We start from the raw sequence: 25,609 nt of genomic DNA on the forward strand, positions 1-25,609 counted from the left end.
TTTTACATATAGTAAAATGGGTTTCTTCAGTAGTATTGGAAACTTCTTTCGAAATGTTGGAAGAGGTATATGGAATGGAATAAAAACCGTAGGAAGAGGAATTTGGAACGGTGTCAAAAATATTGGTAAAAGGGTAGGTCAGTTCGTTGGTATTATACCTAAAGACCCTGAACCAGAAGAACAAGCTCCTGTTATACAACAGCCTGAACCTGCACCACAGTCTAGTTGGCAACCAAATCCAACACCTCAACCGTATTAAAAAATTATATTTTTACCGTTCGATAGTAGTTGTATATGAAACTAAGTTCTAAGTAAAACGCATGGTATAATGGAATTATTCTTTTTCTTCCATCTGTAGTAAACCATACTTGAAAGTCTGAAATACTTCCACTTGGTGGTTCGTATAACTTTGTAGGTTTTTCGTAAAAGTCATTTGCCAAGCATAAGAAGAGTTTTGGCGCAGAAAATGAAGCATGAACAATAATAGCAGCTGGGTCGAAATATTTTCATATGTTCCATTAGGGTTTTCGACTTCATAAAAGTCTGGGTGTACTGGATATGCTGCAGGCTGATTTAACATCCTCATAAATCTATACCATGCCAAGTTGTTATATTTTGTAGAAATATAAACGTTTTCTCCAAGGTCTTCTATTTTATTGATTTTAACAGTTGCATTTTTCCTGTCATAAATAATATCGAGATGGTATTCTCCTTCGTCAATGTTATACTGGTTTGCATATTCGAGATAGATGTCGTTTATTTTTTCTTGAAAAGCTTGAAGAGTTGTTTCTAAGTTTACAAGCAAACTAACTTGTAAAAGTTTTCCCTGTTCAAATTTCTCATACATACGTTTTCTTTGTTATAGTATCGAACTTCAAAACCGACCGTAAATGGGAAACCATGTATGGCTTCTGAAATGAACTTCATTCTACGAAAGCCAATAGCTTTTGTGACGGATGGTCTCTTAACCATCTTAATGGGTAGTCAAAACGATAGCCTTCATGCTTTACGGTCTCTGTCTCAAACTTTTGACCGACATTAGTAAAAAGTTCATCTAATGGTTTAGTTGTAGCAACTCTAGAATTTTCTTTTTCTATTGGAAGCATATTTTATCTAGAATAAAAATGTCGAAAGATATTGCTTCCATGAGAGAGAATACAACACAACCGACAACTCATTATGCAAGCTCTAAATAAGAACACAACAAACTTTTCAAACTATTCTAAGATATCTGAGTCATTGAAAGAAGGAAACTTAAAACTGACATTAAACCCAATGACAGATGAGTTTCTGTTTCAAGACAATAAGAACCATACTGTCTGTATAAATCCAACAAAAGGAACTTTAAACGAGAAACCTATAAATGAACTTCTTTTGAAAGCAGATGTTGACAACAAAGCTGACAAAGAATATGTAGACGATGCAATAGCAAAAGAAGAAGAAAGAGCTAACAATGCTTATGCAACAAAAGAACATACTCATCCTGAACTAGCAGACAAAACATATGTTGACAATAAAATGTCAAGTGAAGTGACAAGAGCTGAAAACGAATATTCTAAAAAGACTCATACACATTCTATATCTGAAATAACAGACTTACAAGAAACCTTAAACAGTAAAAGTGCCGTTGGACATACACATTCTATATCTGAAATAACAGACTTAAACGTTAGCCTTGAAAAGAAAGCAGACAAGAACATACACATACAAGTTTTACAACTGTTGCTATAGAAAGTATTGAAGGAACGGTTGAAGAAACTGGTGGGGATGCATTATATTGTAAACCTCCTAACTTTCCACAAGGTTTAACATCGGATGACGACATAACGACGATGAGAAACATTAGATGTAAAGATGTTTATGTCATGAAGGATGAACATAATATTAAATTCACTGCTCAAGATTTATATGACAAGAAAGCAGACAAAAAAGAGCTTCAAACATTAAAGACAGAAATACTTCAAACATTATATCCTATAGGCTCTATTTATACGTCAATGAACTCTACCAGACCAGAAGTAGTACTTGGTTTTGGAACTTGGACTCAAATAGTCGACAGGTTTTTTTTTGTGCAAAACTCTTCAAAGGAAACAGGTGGAAGTAAAACGATTTCAGGTGAAAATTTACCTGCACACAGTCACTACATAGATTTAAGTACATCTCAAGCAGGTTGGCATAGTCATAGATTTTGGGATTGGTCAGGAATGACAAAAGGTAAAGGATATGATGTTAAAGAGGACGTTAAGTTTGCTATAAATTGTTACTGGAATAACACTGATGTAGGAGGAATCCATACACATCACGTTACAGGATATACGCAAACAACGGGACAAAGTAAAGAATACATGCCACCTTAATGACAGTTTACGCATGGTATAGAAATGCTTAGTCGCATTTTCAACTTCTTTAGCATATTCGTCAGGAGTTGTCTTATATTTGTTAGGAACTTGTCTTTGAAAGTATACCACCTTGAACTTTGACAAAGTTTGAAACGAGGTCTGACAATAGTAGTTTTATCTTCTGCTTGCAGTGTGTACATTTTGCCATGTTTGCCTAAAACTTCATAATATTCTCTTGTATACTTTCTTCTATTTTTACGAACACGAATGTGAGTACCTGTCGGGTTCCCATTGTTGTCATAGTCAATAGTATTTTCCATATGGGTCGCGTTTAGGTATTTCTATTTTTACTTTGTCACCTTTCTGAAGTTTGAAGCCCGGCATTCTTTCTTGTTTGTCTCTTTTGACTAAATTATTAAAATATAGTCTTTCTCTAAGTCAGGGTTGTTTTTCATTTCTTCGGGGGAGTGGTTTCCCAAACCTTTTTGTTTACGGCTATTGTAAATATTTAAAACTTGTCTCATCTTTGCCATGGAGAAGTGTCTATATTTGTCGTCATATGACATTTCATTTGCTTCACCACCTTGTGGTTGGTTTAAGTCTCTTAACATTTTTATACAACCGTCAATGACACCAAGAGCAGAATGGTTTTGGTCGACAATGAAATATTGGTTTACATTTTTTGAACGCAGATAGTTTTTTACATCATCTGATTTGAAAGAACTTTCACAGTCAGATGTCAGTTTTGTTGGATGGTATTTGTCAACGAATATTGTCAAAGCAGTTTTCACATCTAAAATATTTTTGGACCATAATGGTATGGCTTCACAGTATCTTGTGTTTTGACCAACAAATATTAGCCAGTATGGTGGTCCATCTGTTCTAACTCTCGGAATGTTTTCCAAGATATCCATAAACCAAGCATTTGGTGTTGAACTAAAGATTTTTATCATGAGTGCTTTCTTTGTCGCTTTAGAAACATAGGGGTCCTTGTTCGGATTCGTCATTTTTCCTATAAGAAATGGGTTTATTTGGCGCATTAGCAGGAGTTGCATCCAGATTTTTGCCCGCAGTGGGAACAATAGCCAGAGGTGTATTTGGAGTTGGAAGGAAGATTTTGAGTACATTAGGTATACTTAAAGAGAAAGCACAACCTATTATACAAACTGTACAGAAAGGTTGGGATGTAGCACGAGATGCAACAAATCTTATTCCAAATCCTGAAACAAGAGGAAAAGTTCAAGGATGGATGGACAATGTAGGAAGACAAGCAGGAAACTATTATAACAAAGCAAAGGACTACTATAACCAAGCAGGACACTATATGGACCAAGGTGAAAGATTCTTTAACAGAGGATATAACCATGCACAACAGTGGGTAAACAATAACCAACCTCAACCGCCTCAAACGTGGGGAATGTAAAGTTTTTTACTGAGATGAAATGAACAATACAGCATTGAGACAAATGGGTTCAAGATGGATTTGTCGGCTTCCAGCAGTTACACAACGTGTTTGTCAAGTTCTTCCTATACCTCAGGAAGTTTTAGACCGACTTAAAAAACCTAAACAACCAGTTGAAAACAAACCAAACTAAAATTTTTTACTGAGATGAAATGACCGAAGAAGTTGAAACGGTAGATTTGACACCACAAACAAAAAGTTCAGAACCATTGTCAAAACCTGTCAAAGAACTTACAGATGAAGAGAAAAATTCAATAATAGAAAGTGCCAGGTCTGGAAATACAAACCCTAACTACAAAGTCACTTTTCATAGAAATGGAACGGCAAGTATCTCAAAAAAGAAACAGACTCTCACAAATAAAATATTGAAGTCTGAAGGAGCTTTCGAGACAACAGATGGAAAAGTTTACTTCACTGACCAACAGTTCATTATAGAACATCTCATTGACTTAGAGTCGAAATATTCTAAACTTTACAACAAACACAAAAAGTTGAAAGGAAAACAAAAACAAATGGCATATGATATTTATGAAGATGTTGACGACACAACTGTTCCTGCAGGTGAAGTAAAGTCAGAGGAACCGAAAAGTGACGAAAAACCGATAGAAGAAGAAAAACCAAAAACTGAAGATAAACCAAAACCAAAGTTTAGTTTCCAAACTAAACCAAGTCAACCTTCATTAGCTGGTATGGGTTGGTCAAAGACTTATGGCAGCAGGCGGTTATGTAAAGTAAAGAAAAAAAAATATTTTTTTTATTTTTATAAAAATGCCCCCATATAGAATGGATAGAAAATCTGCTAGAATAAAAGCAGAGTTGCAAAGATATGGTTGGAGAGTTTCGAAGAAGTTTAAATATAAGAAAGGAAGACCCATAAAAGTCTATGACAAACTGGCTGGTCTTCGCTACGAAATGGATTTGGAAACAGCACGTGCAAATTATCCAAACAGACTAGAGAGGTTAGAAGAAGAACGTCTTATGAACATGCCTTTCGATGTTAGTGAACCTCAAGTTGAAGGACACGACGGCTTTGCCAGATTCTACTGGAAACATGACGAACAATTGCATCCTTTGAGAAGGAAAAAAGGTAGTGCAGAGGATGGTCATGCTCCCATGGAAAGAACAAGATATGCATATGAGAAGTACCGTGAAGTTAGAAGTCAATTACATCTGGTCGAACCTTTACAGTAAACTTTGACGAAGGAAAGAACAAAGAAGGCTTCATGGGAGTACTTGCTGCAATTCAAGACGGAAATAAGAAAGGACACAATCTCAGATTGACCATAACAGATTTGGATGGTCACATTTACTATGCAAATGGCAATGAACAAACAGCTGCAAAACTTCTTGACGCTTTCAAGACTACAAAGAGAGAACAAATGGTTGACTCCGACTCAGACATTTTGAATGCAATTGAAGGAATTGCAAGTGTCAAGTTCGAATGGTACCAACCTAACCCTCAAGCAGTCAGACAACATGCTGGATACTTCCCGTTCATAAATAAGTCTGACATTGACTTGACAAGGTATGGAATTTACAATTCAATTGAAACAATTGTCAATGAACCTTGCATTCTTACATGTCTCAGGAACTCTGGTCTTGTTACAGAAGAGAAGATGAAGTATCTTGAGTCATGTGTGAAGACAAGGTACATTCTCAGAGGTCAATTGGCAAAAATTGCACCGTTGGCAAATGTCAATATCCGAGTCAGCATACCTACAGCTAAAGGTTCTTCACATGACGACTATGTTGTTGAGTTCAATTTACCATGGTTGAAGATTGTAATTGTCCACAACCACTTCATGTTGAACGAAAGTCTTACAAACCCATTGTTCGGAAAAGGCAAGTGCAACATTGTCAGAGCTGTAAACATTCTTTTCGAGAAAGGTTTGTTGGAACCAATTCCAGATGACAAGCTGACAGAAACTTTTGTACCAAAAGACGAAACAAACTTTTCACTGTTAGCAAGACCAAAAGTTGTTCCAGACAAAGTTCTAGTACAAAAGAAGTACACAATTCCACAAGGAGTTGGATTGTTCGGATACCAACCTGAACCAGAAGAACTTCCAATGAGGTTGCAAGAACTTCAAGATGCTATAAACAAACTTCCATTGAGACATCCAATTGACGTCAAATTGTATTGGAGAGCATCTGAGTTAGGTCAGAAGGTTTTATATGAAACAGGTTGCTTCGACGATGTTTATGAGATAACAGGAGAAGTTTCTCAGAAGATAAGAGACTCACTTGAATTTCCACAAACTGGACCAATTGGTTGCGACAAGTTCGACTCAAACGAAAAGATATACTATGTCGACCTTAACGCTGCATACATGAGGTTTGTCCAATATATTCCGACTGGAATTCCAAACGAAGATGGTGAGTTCCCGGGAAGGAACTATACAGTTGGAAAAGTCATACAACAACTGTATGATATTAGGAAAGCTTCAAACCCCAAACTTGCAATGACACTCAAATTGCTTATGAATTCGACATGGGGATATTCCATTAAGAAACCTCAAGAGATGAAGAGTAAACATTATGAGAAGGTCGACAACTTTGTTGAAAGGTTTTCTCCTTTTGTTTTGAAGTACGAATTCACTCAAGGTCAAAGTGGCTTAGTAACCACATTAAAACCTATTGTCGAACATTGGTCTTACCCTCAGTTCGCAAAAGCAGTCCTTGACAACTACAACAAATTCTTCTCCGAAGTCAAATCGAAAGTTGTGGTTTACTATGAGAACATTGACGCACTCATGACGAACGAAGAAGGGTACAACAAACTCATTGAAATGGGTTTAGTCGGTGAGAAGATGGGCTGTTTTAAGCTAGATAAGGTATTTTCCGAAGTTCATGTAATATCGAAAAGGAAATATTGGGGTATACTTGAAGACGGCACAGAAATAAAACATTGCATGAAGTAAAAATTTATTTTAAAAAAGTGACATTTTTAAAATTTTATTTGAAATGTACGCTGAGTTTGTTGGAGAAGACCGTTGGGAAACTTGTTTGTTAGATGAGAAATATGAAATGGCATACAATTTTAAAACAATATATTTTTACATATATTAAATGCTTCAGGTTGAAAAACAAAGAACAAAAGTAGCAGATACAAAACCGTTAGACTATATCTTTACAAATGCTGGTAGGACAATATCAGATGAAGAAATTTCATCCCGAACATACAGGTTTGACTATCCAATTCGTTGGCTTCAAAGTCCTTCAGATGCAAAGGCAATAGGATTTAGAAGAGTTTTGTTTTCAAATAGAACTAACGCATTTATGTTCGCAGTATATTTTCATGGGCAGTATAAAGGTTCTGATGGTCTAATAGACAAATTTGCCGAAATGAGAATCTTTACAGTTCGTTCAGACGAAAGTCTTGAGAAAACTCTAAATGACTTTCAAACTCAAATGAACAAATATTATTGGGAATTTCAAGAAAAATACGACTCTTTACTAAATGGAACATACTATCTGAAAATAGAATATGACAAGATGAACTCCACCGTTTCATTTCAAAAGATTGAAATTAACCCTCCAAGAGATACAGAGTTTTTATTTTGGGAAGTAGACAAACGTTCTTGGGCACAATTTCTTCGGTTACTAAACCAGAACGAACCATTACCACCAGATGGTCCATTTAAATTTATACTTCCACCAGCAGATTTGACAGTTTATAGAAACGTGTTTGACCCTCAAAATGTTATGTGTCATGCAAGTTTCAGTTCAAGCAACAATAGTTTTCTATGTATTGGTAAGGACTTTTATGACTTTGCTTCTAAATTCTACGAACCACCTAGTAACAGTTTCTCTGACTTTCAAGTTTGGTTCACAACAAATGGTGTGCAACATATTATTCCATTGTACTATGACTTTTATCTCGAATTGTCTTTCATATATAACTACGGAAAAGTGCTGAAAAAGTATTGAAAAATAATGTTTAGGGTAGAAGGTTAGATCTAACACGTACTGCTTCAGAACAATATTTGTACTGCTTCAGAACAATATTTGTACTTTTTCAGAACAATACTTGTACTGTTTCAGAACAATACTTGTACTTTTTCAGAACAATACTTGTACTGTTTCAGAACAATACTTGTACTTTTTCAGAACAATACTTGTACTTTTTCAGAACAAATTTCCCGTAAAAGCTCTCAATTTGTGAGAAAAATTTTCTGTTTCAGAACAATATTTGTACTGTTTCAGAACAATATTTGTACTGTTTCAGAACAATATTTGTACTGTTTCAGAACAATATTTGTACTGTTTCAGAACAATATTTGTACTGCTTCAGAACAATATTTGTACTGTTTCAGAACAATATTTGTACTGTTTCAGAACAATGTCCGACGTACCACCAACCGAGTCCATTCCCAAACCAGAGGAACCTAAAGCACCAGCCCCTGCACCTCAGTTCCAGCAAGTACCTCCGAATTTCTACCAATTTCCACCTCAAGGTTACTACCCACCACAAGGCTTCCCGAACTACCCTCCTCTGCCTATGCCTTACTTCCCCAACCCTTGGATGTTCCAGCAAGCTCCACCCCAGCAATTCCAATCTCAATCCAAATCGAAGAGAGACCAAGAGTTCGAAGAAGGTCTGAACCGTTTACGCAAAGAGTATGCCCCAGCTCCAATTGAGAGAAAGTTGTTCCCGGACCAAAAATATAATTTAGGGTAGATGGTTAGATCTAACCTGTCTTCTACCCTCTTTTCTAACCTCTTGAATTTTCATGACTTCTTCGTAAATGTTTTGTCAAGACTTCTTCGTAAATGTTTTGTCAAGACTTCATCGTAATGAGTGTAAAGGACCCAAAAATATAATTTAGGGTAGATGGTTAGATCTAACCTGTTTTCTAACCTGTTTTCTAACATGGTCTAAAACTCTCGAAAATCATGAAATTTACACCAAAAATATAATTTAGGGTAGATGGTTAGATCTAACCTGTTTTCTACCCTCTTTTCTACCCTCTTGAATTTTCATGACTTCATCGTAAATGTTTTGTCAAGACTTCATCGTAATGAGTGTAAAGGACCCAAAAATAATGTTTAGGGTAGATGGTTAGATCTAACCTGTTTTCTAACCTCATTTCTACCCTCTTGAATTTTCATGACTTCTTCGTAAATGTTTTGTCAAGACTTCTTCGTAATGAGTGTAAAGGACCCAAAAATATAATTTAGGGTAGAAGGTTAGATCTAACCTCTTTTCTAACCTCTTTTCTACCCTCTTGAATTTTCATGAATTTTCCCGAAATAAAAAATAAAGTTAGTTTTATTTTTTTTTATTTTTTTATTTTGTATGTAAAGACATGATTTCAACAATCGGCACAACAACAATTCAAACAACTACAGCACCAAACTCTTTAGTCATGAATCCAACATCTATGTTAGTAGAAATGAAAAGCTTCATTCCTTCTTCATATACTTTTGAAACAGAAATCCAGAAGATAAAGCAAGAACTTTTAACAAGTAATTTAGACTGTAGTGCGAAAGATGAAACAAATGAACAGTATCTTTATGAAATGCAGGACATTATTGACCATTTACCCAAATTGCCTGAAATCCAACAACAAAAACTCACTATTCCTGAATTCGATGAAATAGAAGTGAAACCAACTGACTCAGTAGAAATAAAGAAGTTCATACGAAAGGTAAACTATGAGTTTCTAGGATTTCATTGCAACCATAAGGTTATGGACAAAGATTGCGACATGGTATATAAGAACATCTCTGACATATATAAATCTGAAGAATTTAAGACCTACGACAACTTTGTTTCGTTAGTTGCAAAATGTGTATGGCAGATAAGAGATAAAGATAGAAGAGGTAAGGTATGGAATGAACAAATAAGACCCGCTATGTTTGAGATGAAGAGAGCAATTGACGCTTTAGTTGTTTTAGCTGGTAAGGTTTCAGAATATAACGCAAAAATGAACCCGCAATGTTCTAAATGTAAAGCAGCAATGAGGAGATATAACTACTCCGTCAAAGAGATAGAACGTATGAGAAACGACTATGCAGACTTAAAGAAAGAAGCAGAAAACCAGCAGAAGATAAAATGGACATGTTAGAATTTCTGAACAAAAACTATCCAACAGCAGAAGATTTCCTTCTATCTGACGTCAAGAAGAAGTATAAAGAGACTTTCGGCATAGTTAAAACATTCGATGTACTAAAAGAAGAAATAGAAGCTACAAAACTGTTTAAAGTCTCACGAATTCATAACGTTTACCATGTAAAACGCTTATAAAATAACTGGGGAGAAAGAGGGTAGAAAAGAGGTTAGATCTAACCTTCTACCCTAAACATTATTTTTGCTGAATTCAGCAACAAAATTCTGAGTAAAATAATTTTTAGGGCATGTGTCAAACCGTTGAGTTTTCACAAAATTCCAAAAATAACGTTTACCATGTAAAACGCTTATAAAATAACTGGGGTAGAAAAGAGGGTAGAAAGGAGGTTAGATCTAACCTTCTACCCTAAACATTATTTTTGCTGAATTCAGCAACAAAATTCTGAGTAAAATGGCATAAGATTGCTTCCCTCGGAAAAACCGAGAGAAGAGATTCCGTATGAAAATCGTGAAATTTCTCTAGACCGGATTTTATCGGTCTAGCCTAAAACACATGAAAATCATGAAGAACAGCGAGTAGGGAAAAAAACTTAGTCGCCTAAAACTCTATGAAAATCATGAATTTCCTTAAGATAGAAAAAATAAAGTTAGTTTTATTTTTATTTATTTTTTTATCTTGTATGTAAGAACATATATGTCAAACATTGAGTTTGAAACAGTTGGAAAGATAGACAATGACACCAAAGTGGTTAGAATTGGTGATTTAAACGTAAGATACTCAAAGAAATACAACAAATATTCTTTGTCAGACATTTTATCTCCATTTGGAAAGAGACCGAAGGACTGGGTTAAAATTGCTTCTACTCAGAAAATTTTGACAAGAAATCCTGAGCTTATGATATCGGTAAGATTCTATGGAACTGCAGCATATCTTATAGACAAAAGTCTTATACCAATAGTTTTGTTATGGTTAGACCCAGTTGTTGGATATAACTTCATAACATATGGTTCATTCGATACGGAACGTTGCAGTGAAGGCTTACTTTACATCGTTCAGAAACCGAAGGACTTCAATACAAAAAGATATAAGATAGGAAGAACATATAATATAACTCTAAGATATGACTCTACAGTCAATATAGTCAAGGTTGTGTTTGTTAATGATATGAGAGCTGCAGAAACAGAACTACTTGAAAAGTTTGAGAAAATATATGGTGCTCCCATAAAAGGTAAAGAAACGTTTGAAGTAGATGAGATAGATAAAGCTATAAAATTATTTGACGAAGTTGCTGAAAAATACATGTAAAGCGTTTTATTTTGGTTTTTTTGTGAAAGTCAGAAAATAAAGTTAGTGTCATTTTTTTGTATTTTTTTGTATAAAAGATATGATTTCAGGGATTTTTTTGACGAAGTGTTACTCTTCACTTCGTCAAAAAATAACAGTTATCTAATGAAAAAGTGTCATTTTTTTGTATTTTTTTGTATGTAAGATATGATTTCAGGGATTTTTTTGACGAAGTGTCAACCTTCACTTCGTCAAAAAATAACGTTTACCATGTAAAACGCTTGTGAAAAAAACAGGTTAGAAAACAGGTTAGATCTAACCTTCTACCCTAAAATATATTTTTGCTGAATTCAGCACAAAAATCTGAGTAAAATGGCATAAGATTGCTTCCCTCGGAAAACCTTAGTCGCCAAAACTCTATGAAAACAGTGAAGAACAGCGAGACCGACTTCCTTCGGGGTCGCCTAAAACTCATGAAAACAGTGAAATTTCTCTAGACCGACTTTTATCGGCCTTGCATAAAACACATGAAAACAGTGAAGAACAGCGAGTAGGTAAGAAACCTTAGTCGCCAAAACTCTATGAAAACAGTGAAGAACAGCGAGACCGTTTTTTTTTTCTGGGTCGCCAAAACTCTATGAAAACAGTGAGTTTCCTTAAGACAGAAAAAATAAAGTTAGTTTTATTTTTATTTATTTTTTTATTTTGTATGTAAAGACAGATATGTCAACAACCGAGAACACAACAGTTATAGTTCATGAAGCCATAAATGAAGAATACGAGTACATACAGTTTAACAAACAACTCCGTCTCATTCGTTCAGTCAAAGACGATATGTACCAAATGCAAAGTATTTTGACAGCATGTTTTGCTCCAGATACCAAACATACAGACGATTGGTTCAAAAACCAAAGCACACAAGAACTTTTGAGCGAAGCACAGCGAGACCGACTTTTTTCGGGGTCGCCTAAAACTCATGAAAATCGTAAAAATTTGCCAAATGGTTTGAGAGGTTGGTATGTACATAGACTTCTTGTAAATGCTGTTGCAATGTGGGCTTCGCCTCGTTATGCTTGGTATATTTACAGACTTCTTGACGAAATTCATAGACAAGAACGTGAAGAGATGGAAAAGAAACTTCATGCAAAAGATGAAGTCATTGAAGCAAAAGACAAAAGCATTCAGAAAAGAATACCACGTTCGGTACCAAAAGGAAAGGAAAAGAACTATAAGTATATGATTTATACTGAAGAGATGGAAAATGAAGAAGACAGAGATATGGTTATGTTGCATTTAGTCAGAAGAAACAACAAAAGCTTTTACGACCTTGCTAAGATTTACAAATCTGACAGAAATTGGTTCTATCGCGAAAACTTACCGATTTCAATGACCCCAAATGAAGATGTGAAACAAATAGTTCAAGATACGTTACCTCAAACACACTATGATATTAAAGGTTGTACAATTCTTACCTTCAAAGAAGATTTGCCATTGTTAAAGGAAAAAATAACAGAGTATTTTGACAACTTCAAACAAGCAGAGTAAATGAACTCTTTATTTTTATTGACTTTTTACAATTTGAACTTTGTTTGCGTAGATATGAATTCTGAAAGAAGTATGAGGGTCTTGTATGACTTTGTACTTCTCCCATAGTTCATGTCTGTCAAACTTACCTGCCATGGACTCTTTCATAAGTTCCATGAAATCGTCTTCGGACAATCCGGGGAAAAGTATAATGTCAGTAAGTATTCTTTTAACATCCTTACTTAAACTCTTTGCTGTCTGTACACATATTACGACTGAGATGTTAAAGTGTCTGAGCTTCTTAAGAATTCGACACATATCTTGTTCTCTGTTCTTTAACAAAGGATGAGAAGCAAAGTCATCTAAGATAAGAAGACATCTATGAGGGTAGGTCTTCCAATCGTAAGATTGCAATTTCTTCGAAATGTATTCTATCTCTTTCTGTTTGTTTCTGAAGTGTTTCTTCTCTAATATTCTCTGCATTTCCTCATTTGGGTCTTTAAACTTAGAATTTATATACTCATTTATAGCATTATACTTCAAAACTCTTCTTTGGTACTTCTTTATCCAATCTAACAACTCAGTATCCTTTATACATACTAACTTAGACTTCTTTATAATATTTTTGAACGAATTGACGGTTTGGTCAAATTGACCAGAAGTACTACAAATAACAACTAACTCATAGAATGGGTTCTTCTCATCTAGTTCTTGTTGTTGTGCAGCCATTTTAAGATAAGTGAAAGTCTTACCCGACCCAGGTGGTGCAATTAGACCTGTTATACCATTCTGAGCAAATAAGAACTTGTCATGTATAGGTTTTATCTGAGCATTTTCTAACTTCCTCTTGTTCTTGTTTAAAACATTCTCAAATTTTTTGTCAATGTCAGCAAACTTTTTTTCTAACATATTTTTAGAAAAATTAAAATTTTTATCTTTTAGAAAATGTCTAGCGATTTCGCTATCTATATTCGAGACAAGCTTTTTGACAGCAAAACATCTGTCGACCATAAAATCTTACATAGTGTAAACAAGAAAGGTGAATTTGTTCTAAAGTTCTGTTTCTGGGAATATGACAAGAACCATAAAACATTAGGCAGAGAAGTCTTAAAATTTGTCAATGACAGACTTGTTGACAGAGATGACGCCGATTGGAAAGATGAAGTCCAACAAAAGTTCTTAGAATGCAAAGAAGACACATGCGCTGTTCTTGAAGATGAAATAGAAAACAGAATAGATGAGCTATTAAAGGACAAAGAACTTTTACATAAATATGGTTGCGCCAAATTTGACATAACTCCACCAGAAAAGAAGAAGAGAGAAAAGAAAGAAAAGAAAGAAAAAAGTAGAAGAAAGAAGAAAGAACCTGAACCAGTTCCAGAGAAAAAGAAATTTGACATGTAAAAATAAAATTTTATTTTTAGAACATTTCTGGGTCAATGTCAATGTTCTCTTCCTCTTTAGGAGCAAACACTGGCTTAGACTCTAAAATCTTTTTACCCAATTTACCTTGAACTTCAACTATCTTAGACTCATAATATTCATAGTCGTCTGTCTTCTTTGGTTCATAAGGTATAACAAGTTTGTATGCTTTGCCTTCTTTAAGGTTTGAAAACCTTCTGTCAAAACTTTCTTTGACTGCTAACAAACCTTCTATGTCTAAGTCTTCAAATTTCGCACCATTTTTAGTCACAATAGCAAACTTAACTGGTTCGATGTTCCAAACTTTGCTGAATGAAGACTTTTCAAAATGGTAGAAGTAAACATTCAAATATGTGAATGGGTCTAGTTCTTCTTTAAGTCCTGACATGTACTTGTTTACTGAGATGAATTTTGCCATCTTTTCTATCGGATAAAAAAAATATTTTTTTTAAAATTTACTCATAAAAATTTTTCTTTGTATATACACCTTTCTGTACGTCTAAAAGACTTTTGACATTTGCCAAGAATGTTCGTTTAGACGCTGTCATATAACCATATTCTTGACAATATTGTTTATACGAATCGTACAATGACCTTTCATCTAAACACTCAAAGTCAGTTTCATCTATGAACAGTTCATATACACTCTTGTTTGCTTCTAACAATGTTTGTCTCTCTTCGGTATGTGGAATTTGTCTTGGATTGAACTTTGAAATATCTAATGTCATAAAATATGAGAACAAGTGGTTGTAAAAGTCAGATGTCAAAGTTTCTGCTAAGTCGTCAAATATTCTGTATCTTGCATATGAGAATCTGACGTTCTGACAACTACATATCTTCTGTCAGAACTTTCTAACTTCATCGGAACAGCATTGTTTGAAACCATAATGAAGTTTGCAACATTTTCACAAACTCTTTGGTCTTTATACTTTCTTTCAACAACTCCAACTTTGTCTGTTTATAAGACTCTTCAAAGCATCTGAGTTCAAAACTTTTGTTGTATCTATACTTTGAAGTTCGTTACATACTATAAGTTTCATATTCTCTATTGAAGAGTTAAATTTACCGCAGATGTTTTCTAAGTTTGTCATATTAGGGTTCGAATAACCTTCTAATAGTTTGCATAAGATATCTGTAAAGAATGTGTTCTTACCTGTTCCTTGTTTTCCAATTATAATGAGAGCAGTTTCATTTTTAGCACTTGGATGTTGTAAGATGTTTGCAAACCAACATAAGATATATCATAAACCTTTTCGTTTCCATTGCATATAATTTCTTTGACATGGTCTAACCAAGCTTCTATAATATTTTCTTTCCATTCTACTTGTTCATATTTATATCCAGTGAAGATAGAATAGAAGTTTGGAGAAGGTGTATAAAACTTTATACCACGAACTGAAAAATCTTCAAGTTTTGACAATAAGATATCCCAAGCATCTAACATCTTCATTCCAACTTGTACAACTTTTATTTTCTTAAGTTTCTGTCTACATTCTTGTTCTGAAACTATTGTCGCTTTAGGTTTGTTAAAGACTACATCCCATTCTTTCATAACATAACATTCTGGGGCAGAGTCGACATAAATGACTAAACGTTTCAAATTCTCGACTGCTTTGTTATAGTCTCTAAATGGACACATATTTCTGAATGCTTGGAAGTCATAAAAATCTGAAACATCTATTCTGTACATTTTTATAAGAATAAAAAAATATTATTTTTTTATTCTTGACTTTGTTGTTCCATTTGTTGCATTTGTTGTTCTTGAGCTATTTGTTGTTGAAGTTGTTCTTGTAATACAATACTTTCACCAGTTGCATCTTCCAATTCGAAACTTTCTGCCGTCATTGACAATACATAGGACATAAAAGTTTTACAGGAACAAAGTTTGCGTCAACTAATGTCAACGTTATACTTGCCAAAGTGTTTGAGTTCACTAAGGTTGAAAATTCTGCATTCGAATGAACAATAGGCAAACCAGCAGAGAAAGTATTGTTTATACGCATAAGTATCTTTTGGTCATAATAGTTTCTGTCGACATTCGAAAACACTTTGAACCTAAGTTTGAAACAATATATAAATAGGTGTACTTAAAGTCAACGGAACAGACAAACCTTGTATGACACCTTTTCCTGTTATAGGAAACTGTTGGTAGTAAAAACCAGATATAAGTTTTGTATTATAGCTCATATTGTTTATAGTAAACTCAGTCGGACATCCAAACATAATGAAACCTGCTCTAGTTGCAGCACATGTTACACCCGTACTTAAAGTATTAAATAAGTCAACAAACCTGTTGGTGGTATATCTGAGTAAGTATCTTCAAAGGAGTATTTTTACCATTCACAACAATAAAGTCTTCTGGTGTCAAAAGAGCAAAACAGGCTTTAGTCGTCATTGTGTTTAAGGTTAGTTTACAATATCGTCCTTGAGGACTTTGTAAGTTTGTTGTTATAGAATTATATGACTCAGGGTTTTTAGTCGTAATAGTATAAACCATTATATCTTCTGCCATTTATATATATTTAAAAGTTTTTCTGAAAGTGGAGAAGAACTTCATCTAAACTTTCACATGGCGTTTCTTGAAGTTCTCTGTCTAAGAAGTTCAAATATTTTGTAAAGACATAGAACTTTCCTTTGTCTACACGAACAAACAAAACAGGGTCTTTCATATCGTTCAAAAGTGTGTAAGTCCTTTACATGAAATAAGTCTATATTATTTTTCTTCAAACATCTTTCAAGAAGTTTTGACATTTTTACTTAGCAAATAAATTTTAATGAAATGTTGTGGTCGTCAAATATTTTTATGACGTCTGGGAAACTATACTTTAAGTTCAACGTTTCACACCTTTCATAACGTATATCTTGTCAATGACATTATATGAAACACCACAGCAACTAATGTCGGGTTCTATTTCTTTGATGTTTATATCGTCTGCCTCTGTCAAAAGTTTCAATAGTTCTTTCAAGACTTCATGAGGTGCAATGACATATGAGTTCACTTTTACAGGGTTGTGTTCGACCAAGTTTAACATTATACTTAAAGCTTGACAAATCTTCTCCTGAGTTGAAGTTTGTCTTTCAGTTGTTGGTAGTCGTTTCGAATATCTGCAACAGAACTTAAGTCTCTGCTAACTTCAGGATATGTTGGTTGTTCTTTTACAGGAACAATTGTTTATACCATCTTCGTCTTCGTATGGTTTCCCCACTTCAACATCTCTGTCTTTGACATTGACAACAACACTTTGACTGTTTGTTTGAGTTGGTGAATTTAACTTCACATCTGCCACCGCCATTAAACCTTTTGAAACACTCACGCTTCTATTTTTCGGAAATGACATTTACTTAGAATAAAAAGATGGACGTATTCGAGTATCTCTTCGAATTGAAGCAGAACAAAGTTTACACACACAAACAATACAAATACATTGACAGAATAGTTCTTTATACAAACAATGGTAAATGTTATAGAATAGCAGTCCTTGCTGAACCTAAATATTTTCATAAAGCAAAGAAAGTTGGTATAACTGAAATGGTGAAAGTTCTTGACGTTGACAAAAATATAACAACAAAACTTACAGATATTTCTAAAAAAGTTTATCTTACAATATTATGTCAAAACTGGCGTACTGTCAATATTTGACGGAGAGAAGTCAGTTCAAGAACAACTTACTGACCTGCTGCCAAAATCTGCTCGATGGAAGCTGTCGTTATGCCAATCTGAGGAGCCCCAGCAGGTTTCATCGAACGAATCTTCAAAGAGCATCTTCCGTGAAAAGTGCTATTGGTTTTGTAAACTTCTTTGCTCTCAGTTCATCTGGACCGTCTCTGTCACCAGTATATTGTATTTGTACAGTACCAACAGTTGAAATACCACCCATAAAGTCTTCTGAGTCAGCAAATGGAATGCCAAGCCAAAAGTTTGAACGGTCTCCATTTGTATATTGAGTTTTTTGACCTCCTGTATGAGTCCATACTTTCACATATGGCATAATAGAACTTTGCATTTCAGGGTTAATGGTTGTTGTGAAGTTGTTGTTAAAGTTCATAGCATCTAATGTCAAGTTGTATGACCTCATATCCTCAACTGTAGAATATTCTTCTCTTGGATAATATTTGCCATCTATGTTTATATGATATTTAATACCGGGGTTGTAGAAACAAGAATAGTCATTTATAGTTCGTCTGAACAGTACAAACATAGTATCTGCATGTTTCATTGCAGTTGTTAAAGCAATATCTGTTCTTGCACCTGGGTCAGCACTTTGGTTTCCAACTTCACCTGCAAAGTCTTTGACAGATATTTGGTGTATAGGGAACATAAGTGGAACTGCAATATATTTGGCAGCTAAAGCATTTGAAATATCTGGGTCCAACATATAGACTGCAAGTCTGCTTTCTATTCTCTTGCATTCAAACTTTTCGCATGTAAACTTAACTGGGTCCCAAGCAGTTCCAGCAGCATTGAAATAATAGTTTACTTCATTGTTGAAGTTTGAGAAACCAAAGTCTAAGTCAACTTTGTCTTTGCAAAATTCGGCGAATGATGTTTGATTTGTTCCCTTTACGTCTGTAATAGTGAATGGGTCTTGTGTTGGTGCAATGACTAAGTTATTTTTGCTTGGAGTAAGTTCGATAGAAATTTTTCCTGCCCAGTTTGGCAAGTATCTTAAAAACCTGAAGATGAGGAAAGATGACAAAGGAACTCTAAGTTTCAGTTTTACTTTGGTTACTGCTGCTGCAGTTTGTCCAGAAAGGTTAACATAAACTCCTGGAACGTTAGGGTCAAGTCTTCTTATTTTCTCAATATTTGCATACTGGTCTGTTTGTTCTCTAGCTTGTGGTTGTACTGAGTTTCTCAAAGCGAACCATTCATAGTTTGCCCATGTTACTGTTTGAACTAAGTCAGAGTTAGAATATATCTTATATCCCATAAAAACTTCTGGAGCATATTGGTATCCGACATAGAAAATTCCATTGCAACCTTTCTTGTCAGACAACTTGGCAGAAGGTTTTATTTCAATGTCTTGTTCCACGTATAAGAATGAGTTGTCAATAGAAATAATATGAAACCTGTCGCAAGCAATATCTACTGTTGTTGAAGAACCTTCTCCAAACTCACCTACGTTTCCATAAGAAACAGCAGTTGTATATTCGTAAGTTCCAGGAACTATTTCTGACCTTCTAATGGCATTGTCGCATTCGTTATACCATTCGGAAACATTTCCGTTCATGGCATCCAAAACTGTTGGCGTTATATTCTGAGCGGCGTACATTTCATATGGGTAAAAATATAGAATAGTTGGATTTATATATCATAATAGAACCCACTCGGACCAAGCTTTACTTTCTTCCTGACTGAGTTTTTAACTCTTCTTTTTCCTTCATTGCCACTACTTTCACTAGATGAAGTTACTTCTTCACTATTTTCACTTTGTTCTACTCTTCTTCTTTGGTGTCGCTTTTGGTAACTTGCCCTCTGCTTCAAGTTGTTGCATCTTTGCCTCATGTTCACCTAGTATGTTGTAAATTTCCCATGTCCTTTTTGCCTTTGGGCTCTGGTCGCCCATCTCAGGTAACCTATATCCTAGAAAGATTTTGTCATAGTTTGTATTTGAGTCTTCGCGTATTGTTTGCATGACTCTTTCCTGAGTTTCCGGTTCAAGCTCTTCAAACAGAGCTTGTCCATATGGAATAAGCTCGTTTCCAAATATATGTTTTTGTAGCCATTCTGGTTTTCTTTCCATGTTACCAATAATATCTTTTGTGAATGGGAAAGCTTTTACCCAATGTTTCAGTCTTGCGTCATTTATTTCTGTAGTTTCCAAAGGAGGGACTTGTTCGTTTCCTTCAGGCTCTTCTAGCTGTTGTTGCTGAACTATTTCTTCCATGTCTGGTTGTATCTGAACTTCTTCCTGTGGAGTTTCTTGTACCTCATCTGGTGGTATATAAGTTCCACCAGCTGGCACATATGTTCCATCTGCAGCATAATGTCCTACCTGACTTTTCGTTTTTAAGAAAGCATTTACTAGGTCTGTTTTGGTCTGTTGTAACTCTTTTTCTTGACTTTCCACAACAGTTGCTCTAACGGCGTCATAGGCACTTTGAACTGCCTGTCTCGTTGCTGCATCTGTTATTTTCGTTATATTTTGTGCTACTTCTCTTAACTCGTTGTCGAAACCTTCAGACTTCAGTTTCTTTCCAGATGAGAAGTCGTTCACTAGTTTCACCTTACTATGAAGAGCTTCGAAGGCGTTCTTAAAGTCAGCATTCATTAAAGCTTCATTTGAACTGTCTTCATCCGCTTGTATTTTTGTCCTTATTGACCCTATAAGTTGGGCTGCTTTAGCGTTGGCTTGGGCATCTAACCAGTCATTATTAGCTTTTATATATTCTGCGCTTTTCATTGCCTTTTGCATGGCTGCGTCGTTATTTTTACTCTCTTGTGCTAAGTTTTCATACTGTACGGTTTGGTTTTGCAACTGTAAAAGTTTTTCTGCCTTTACATTTGCTTCAACTTTCTTTTTTATACTCATCGCTATCCATATATGTCTTCAGGGCTTTTTGTTTTATTTCTTCATCTTTCAGTACTTTATATTGAGTAGTATGGTTTTTCAAATTTATAACATCTTGTTCCATTTTTGCTACTTCTGCTGCTTTTTCTGACACTTTTTTCGCATATTCCTCTGTACTTAGTTCTTTCAGTTGTTCTTCTTTCTTCTTTTTCTCTACGTTTAACTCATTGAGTTTCTTTGTGTGTCTGTCATATTCTAGTTTCTTTTCGTTTTCACTTATTTGTTTCTGTATGTCTATGTTTGACTTTTTGACATCTGTTATTTGATTTTTGAGTGAACTCAAATTCATTTGACTTTGAGGGTTATAAGCTGTTCCGTCTGCAGCTCCACCATAGCCTGCCATTTTCGCTAAAAGTGCCGCTCTTAAACCTCCACTCTGTGCACCAATAACTCGGTTTAAAAGCATAGGGTTGCTTGACATTTGTTGCAACATAGTGGGGTCATTCATAATTTGTTGTTGCAACTGTTGTTGTGGTGTCAGTTTTACTATTGGATGTTTCAATGCTCTCTTCCTCTTACGTATATTCTTACGTAGCTTACGTGGCATTTTAAGTGAAGTAAAAAACGGTTTTTGACAGATGTTTATATGACACTTTTTGTTCAGCACAAAAAACTACTCGGTCAAAGTGTTGTCAGTTTTGTAAAATAACCGTCCTCTCTCATATTCTATCTTGTCATATATAAACTCATAGTCATGTATGTCCTCTAACCATCTCATAACGGTTTCCAAACCACTTTTATCGGATGTAAAGTAAAAGCATGGATGGTTATGTATAACGTCTAAAGTTTCTAAAGAGTCTCTCAAAGTCCAGTCTACTTGGTATTGAAAATCCCATGTGTTATAGAACGGCGGGTCCACTATAAAGAAAACATTTTCCTTGTCTTTATATTTTTCATACAACTCTGTCCAATGACATCTCACAAACTCTATACCCTCAATATATTTTTCTATGTCCTCTTTGAAAACATTTGTATAGTTAAGATATAAAACTTTTGACATAAGTGTTTCAATGTCATGAACTCTTATAGAACCACTATATAATAGTCTAGCAGATATACTATCCCAGTCTATATATTCTGCTTTTTTCAAAACCTCTCTCACAATATTTTTCTTATCTAATGGTATACGTTCCATCTTACCTATAGGTATCTTTTCTTTTAACTCTTTCAATATATTGTTTGTGTCTGGTATATGTTTGAGACGGTCCATATAGTTGTCGAAGTCATTGCATATAATCTTTGAGTCTGGGAATATTATATGGCACAAATGGGATATATAGAAACTTCCACCGAACAAATCTACAAATGTTAGACCATTCGGTAGTTTCTTAAGTTCTCTCAATATAATATCTTTACATTTACTCTTATTTCCAAAGAACGGTAACGGTGGTTTTGTAAAATTCATTTATATATAATAATAAAAATGTTTTTACCCGAAAAGTGACAAAGCATGTACGATGAAGAAGTCTTGACAAAACATGTACGAAGAAGAAGTCTTGAAAATTCAAGAGGTTAGAAAAGAGGTTAGAAAAGAGGTTAGATCTAACCTTCTACCCTAAACATTATTTTTTGGTCCTTTACACTCATTACGATGAAGTCTTGACAAAACATTTACGATGAAGAAGTCTTGACAAAACATGTACGATGAAGAAGTCTTGACAAAACATGTACGAAGAAGAAGTCTTGAAAATTCAAGAGGTTAGAAAAGAGGTTAGAAAAGAGGTTAGATCTAACCTTCTACCCTAAACATTATTTTTTGGTCCTTTACACTCATTACGAAGAAATCTTGACAAAACATTTACGAAGAAATCTTGACAAAACATTTACGAAGAAATCTTGACAAATTCATGAGGTTAGAAAACATGTTAGAAAACATGTTAGATCTAACATTCTACCCTAAACATTATTTTTGGGTCATTTACACTCATTACGAAGAAATCTTGACAAAACATGAAAACATATATAATTTGTGAAAAGTGAAACAAAAAAGTCAACGGCTGGTCGGCTGGGGCTCCGGTCCTCCTCTTGGGTCTTGTGCAAAATTTTTTATGGGCTAGAAGGCACGAAGTGCCTGGAAGGCCATCCCAAGAAAAAAAAATCATTTATAATAAACATCTTCAGGGCTAGAAGGCACGAAGTGCCTGGAGGCCCCACTCCCTTTTTTTTTCTTTTTTTTTTTTAATAATGCATCACATCTTAGAATTATAACATTTTTTCCATGATGTTCAAAATGATTTTTCAAAGGGAGTAATATAAATTCTAAGTAATTTGACCTTGAATGGATGTTCGATTTTAGGTGATCTTAGAGATGGGAAAATATTTTACATTGATGGAACTCAACAAGTAATAGTTAAAAAATCATATAATGATAATTTGACTTCAAACAAACCAATTATTACTGCATTTTGTGAGAAAACATCCAAATATAATTCTCTTTATCAGGATAATTCCTATCTCTGTATTGCTGTATCTCCAATAAACACAAACAAGAGCTAACTAGATATCCTTTATAATTGTTCCTTATATATAGATAAATGCAGGGGTAATTTCATATCCAAGTTATCCATAAATTTTGTTCTTTTGCTAAATACTTCATAAGTATAAAAATCAAAATTTCAATGTTCTTCAATATTCATGATAGAACAAGAAAAGGGGAACACCTTAACATATTTGCCAAAAAGAATTCAAAATACTTGCTCTGTTAAATCAAATATTGAGAGTTTACAACTCAATATTATTTCTAATTTGAGAAATCATGTATAAATGCATATCAATTCTGATACCATTTTTATCAAATTAGACAACTAAATTTCATTGAAATGTCGGATAATTTTCAGATTTCCACTTTCAATTTCGATGATTTTTAATAATTTTGGGATAATATAAATCTTTTTATAGCTGAATAAAGTAATGACATATGTTAAGCACATAGAGATGCATTTTAAGGGTCCACTGTAAGGCCAAATAAGGCCTATCGTCATCCCAAAAATATTGCTCAAGATGGTGTTTTTACTAAGGCCCAAAACTTTAAAAAACACAAAAAAATTAACTTTACTCTTTTGAGATCCTTATCGGATGTGCAACAATTTGATGCAGTATCGCAATTCGAATCCGATTTTTTAATGTAGATGTACTCTAACATTCTTGAAAAAATGCAAAATGATATTAATTAAGCTTTTCATTTCTGTATCATACACGAAACAAAATCATTTATTATACTAAAATTTATCAAAGTTTGAATAATGAAAAAAATAATATCTAAATTTTTACATTGAGTCGGCTATTGATATGGTCAATATTAAATCGTTTAAAAATGAGCATTGGCCAGAATAATACACACTAAAATACACTTTTTTAAAATGTTATCAATTTGTTATGGTATATCTTTATGATAATGAATAAAATGCTTATCTTTCATAAGTAAATACATAATTTATGCTGAAACACAAAAAATAACACGAAAATTTTTTGCCAACATTTCAAAACTAAGGATAATGTTTTGAATATATAAGCATAAGGATGTCAATTCGGAAAATTGTTTTCATTTTAGGAGAATATAATTTTCCTTTCGAAAATTTAAAAAGTGAGACGCGCAGGATTCGAACTTTTTTAAAAGTTGATTTAAATATATTCTAGTGTGGATTCTAAGGATAATATCATATTTAAAATAAGAATATACTAGTTTAGGTGGTATAATTTTTTCGATAAATTTGAGAGCATGTACGTTTAGGACATCAAAAGTGTCAATTCGCTCAGCGAAAGCTGAGCTAGCTTCGTTCTCGAAAGAATAGGGAAGGAGTGAAAGAGAGTGATACAGATGTTGACACATTCATATCATTTCAACAAATTTTGATCAAATTGAAATGCAATGAAATTCAATTCACTTCATATCCTTCAGTCAGTACATTGACATCCTTCTACATCACAATGATAACTCGTGCATCAATAGTTCTACAACTAACTCAGAAAAAACAAGATTTTTCCTTCCAGCTTACAGCTTTTAAAAAGTTTCGATGATAAAAATCACTCTACTCTTGTTTATAGATATGTGATGATAGTAGGTAAACATATTCTTATCGATTTTAATAAAAATATTTTTACGAAAATCTGAACCAATTACAGAGTTATTCATAAAGTTTATGATAACTGTAATTACTTCATCTTTGTTTTATATTTGAATAAACAATTTAATTTAATTTGCATAATTTTTTTAGTTGAAAGACAGGAAACTTAGTTGAGTTTGTATTATTTTTATCGTTCAATTCATTGTATATGTGAGTGATCCAGATATTTAAGATATTTAGAAAAAATTTATTAATTTGATTAACAAATTTTAATCAAAATAGCAAAAATCTATTTGATAGCTGTAAGCAAATAATAATTTCTATTTCAACCAAAATCACTTATTTTCATCTAAACGTATAAAATTGTCAATTTTATGAGAATAAATTTAAAATCTCATGAAATATAAAGAAGAGTAATATTTTTCAATTTTCTTTTTTTCTTTGTCTCAAATATTTTCTGTTGGGAATTTTCTTGTTATCAAAAAATAATTTTAATATTTGTTTATTTCATTACATACAATAAAATTTTAAAAACTCTATTTCTTCACAAGAAAATTTTTTTCCTTCATATGAAGAAACATTTTGTTCTCCATTTGATGCTGAGTCTAAATCTCGATTTTTGAATTTTCTTCTTTCCAAATTTCTTTTTTCCAAATTAGAAGTTTAATTCAAATTTTCAATAGTTTATATATTTTCTCAAACCGTCTTAGATTTTCTCACTTTTTAGGGATTTTCTCTCAAAATATACAAAAATAGTAATACCAATACATGTGTCTAATATACTTTAAAACCATCGTGATAAAATTCAAAAACGAAGAGAGCTTCTCTCCAAATTTTTTTCAAAATCAAAAAAATGAGATAAAAAAAT

General features: G+C 33.7%; 15 protein-coding genes and 4 pseudogenes across 19 annotated transcripts, besides 3 other annotated features; 11 read left to right on the forward strand and 8 right to left on the reverse strand.

Annotated features, from left to right (window-relative positions):
* Positions 1 to 16: 16 nt before the first annotated feature.
* TVAGG3_0787080 (serine threonine-protein phosphatase family) lies at positions 17 to 259 on the forward strand (the record flags this gene model as incomplete). Its single annotated transcript, XM_051246639.1, has 1 exon — positions 17 to 259. The coding sequence occupies one exon, from the start codon at positions 17 to 19 to the stop codon at positions 257 to 259; it is 243 nt and encodes an 80-aa protein (XP_051082114.1).
* Positions 260 to 1,245: 986 nt separating this feature from the next.
* Positions 1,246 to 7,769: a mobile genetic element.
* TVAGG3_0787100 lies at positions 1,833 to 2,389 on the forward strand (annotated as a pseudogene). Its single transcript has one exon. A coding segment is annotated over exon 1 (557 nt).
* TVAGG3_0787110 lies at positions 2,505 to 3,346 on the reverse strand (annotated as a pseudogene). Its single transcript has one exon. A coding segment is annotated over exon 1 (842 nt).
* Positions 3,361 to 3,762, forward strand: TVAGG3_0787120 (uncharacterized protein; the record flags this gene model as incomplete). Its single annotated transcript, XM_051246640.1, has 1 exon — positions 3,361 to 3,762. One exon carries the CDS (start codon positions 3,361 to 3,363, stop codon positions 3,760 to 3,762), a length of 402 nt encoding a protein of 133 aa, XP_051082115.1.
* TVAGG3_0787130 (uncharacterized protein) lies at positions 3,782 to 3,934 on the forward strand (the record flags this gene model as incomplete). The annotated part of the gene is made up of 1 exon (XM_051246641.1): positions 3,782 to 3,934. The coding sequence occupies one exon, from the start codon at positions 3,782 to 3,784 to the stop codon at positions 3,932 to 3,934; it is 153 nt and encodes a 50-aa protein (XP_051082116.1).
* TVAGG3_0787140 (uncharacterized protein) lies at positions 3,954 to 4,536 on the forward strand (the record flags this gene model as incomplete). Its single annotated transcript, XM_051246642.1, has 1 exon — positions 3,954 to 4,536. A coding segment is annotated over one exon (583 nt), but the record flags the coding sequence as incomplete, so codon positions are not given.
* On the forward strand, positions 5,604 to 6,476 carry TVAGG3_0787150 (DNA/RNA polymerases family; the record flags this gene model as incomplete). The annotated part of the gene is made up of 1 exon (XM_051246643.1): positions 5,604 to 6,476. A coding segment is annotated over one exon (873 nt), but the record flags the coding sequence as incomplete, so codon positions are not given.
* On the forward strand, positions 6,871 to 7,731 carry TVAGG3_0787160 (uncharacterized protein; the record flags this gene model as incomplete). Its single annotated transcript, XM_051246644.1, has 1 exon — positions 6,871 to 7,731. One exon carries the CDS (start codon positions 6,871 to 6,873, stop codon positions 7,729 to 7,731), a length of 861 nt encoding a protein of 286 aa, XP_051082119.1.
* Positions 7,770 to 8,143: 374 nt separating the features above from the next.
* Positions 8,144 to 8,482, forward strand: TVAGG3_0787170 (uncharacterized protein; the record flags this gene model as incomplete). Its single annotated transcript, XM_051246645.1, has 1 exon — positions 8,144 to 8,482. The coding sequence occupies one exon, from the start codon at positions 8,144 to 8,146 to the stop codon at positions 8,480 to 8,482; it is 339 nt and encodes a 112-aa protein (XP_051082120.1).
* Positions 8,483 to 9,110: 628 nt separating this feature from the next.
* Positions 9,111 to 10,051, forward strand: TVAGG3_0787190 (annotated as a pseudogene). The gene has a single exon. A coding segment is annotated over exon 1 (941 nt).
* Positions 9,111 to 19,383: a mobile genetic element.
* Positions 10,337 to 10,511: a mobile genetic element.
* TVAGG3_0787210 (KilA, N-terminal/APSES-type HTH, DNA-binding family) lies at positions 11,883 to 12,682 on the forward strand (the record flags this gene model as incomplete). Its single annotated transcript, XM_051246646.1, has 1 exon — positions 11,883 to 12,682. A coding segment is annotated over one exon (800 nt), but the record flags the coding sequence as incomplete, so codon positions are not given.
* TVAGG3_0787220 (P-loop containing nucleoside triphosphate hydrolases family) lies at positions 13,335 to 13,592 on the reverse strand (the record flags this gene model as incomplete). The annotated part of the gene is made up of 1 exon (XM_051246647.1): positions 13,335 to 13,592. A coding segment is annotated over one exon (258 nt), but the record flags the coding sequence as incomplete, so codon positions are not given.
* Positions 13,629 to 13,959, forward strand: TVAGG3_0787230 (uncharacterized protein; the record flags this gene model as incomplete). The annotated part of the gene is made up of 1 exon (XM_051246648.1): positions 13,629 to 13,959. A coding segment is annotated over one exon (331 nt), but the record flags the coding sequence as incomplete, so codon positions are not given.
* TVAGG3_0787240 (protein of unknown function, DUF4108 family) lies at positions 14,104 to 14,412 on the reverse strand (the record flags this gene model as incomplete). The annotated part of the gene is made up of 1 exon (XM_051246649.1): positions 14,104 to 14,412. A coding segment is annotated over one exon (309 nt), but the record flags the coding sequence as incomplete, so codon positions are not given.
* TVAGG3_0787250 (uncharacterized protein) lies at positions 15,347 to 15,795 on the reverse strand (the record flags this gene model as incomplete). Its single annotated transcript, XM_051246650.1, has 1 exon — positions 15,347 to 15,795. A coding segment is annotated over one exon (449 nt), but the record flags the coding sequence as incomplete, so codon positions are not given.
* On the reverse strand, positions 15,825 to 16,500 carry TVAGG3_0787260 (annotated as a pseudogene). Its single transcript has one exon. A coding segment is annotated over exon 1 (676 nt).
* Positions 18,303 to 19,036, reverse strand: TVAGG3_0787270 (protein of unknown function, DUF4106 family; the record flags this gene model as incomplete). The annotated part of the gene is made up of 1 exon (XM_051246651.1): positions 18,303 to 19,036. A coding segment is annotated over one exon (734 nt), but the record flags the coding sequence as incomplete, so codon positions are not given.
* A 148-nt stretch (positions 19,384 to 19,531) lies between the features above and the next one.
* TVAGG3_0787280 (protein of unknown function, DUF4106 family) lies at positions 19,532 to 19,849 on the reverse strand (the record flags this gene model as incomplete). Its single annotated transcript, XM_051246652.1, has 1 exon — positions 19,532 to 19,849. One exon carries the CDS (start codon positions 19,847 to 19,849, stop codon positions 19,532 to 19,534), a length of 318 nt encoding a protein of 105 aa, XP_051082127.1.
* A 772-nt stretch (positions 19,850 to 20,621) lies between these two features.
* Positions 20,622 to 21,224, reverse strand: TVAGG3_0787290 (protein of unknown function, DUF4106 family; the record flags this gene model as incomplete). Its single annotated transcript, XM_051246653.1, has 1 exon — positions 20,622 to 21,224. A coding segment is annotated over one exon (603 nt), but the record flags the coding sequence as incomplete, so codon positions are not given.
* Positions 21,225 to 25,609: the final 4,385 nt, after the last annotated feature.

Source organism: Trichomonas vaginalis, chromosome VI (genome assembly GCF_026262505.1).
Source record: "Trichomonas vaginalis G3 chromosome VI, whole genome shotgun sequence".
Lineage (NCBI taxonomy): Eukaryota > Parabasalia > Trichomonadida > Trichomonadidae > Trichomonas > Trichomonas vaginalis.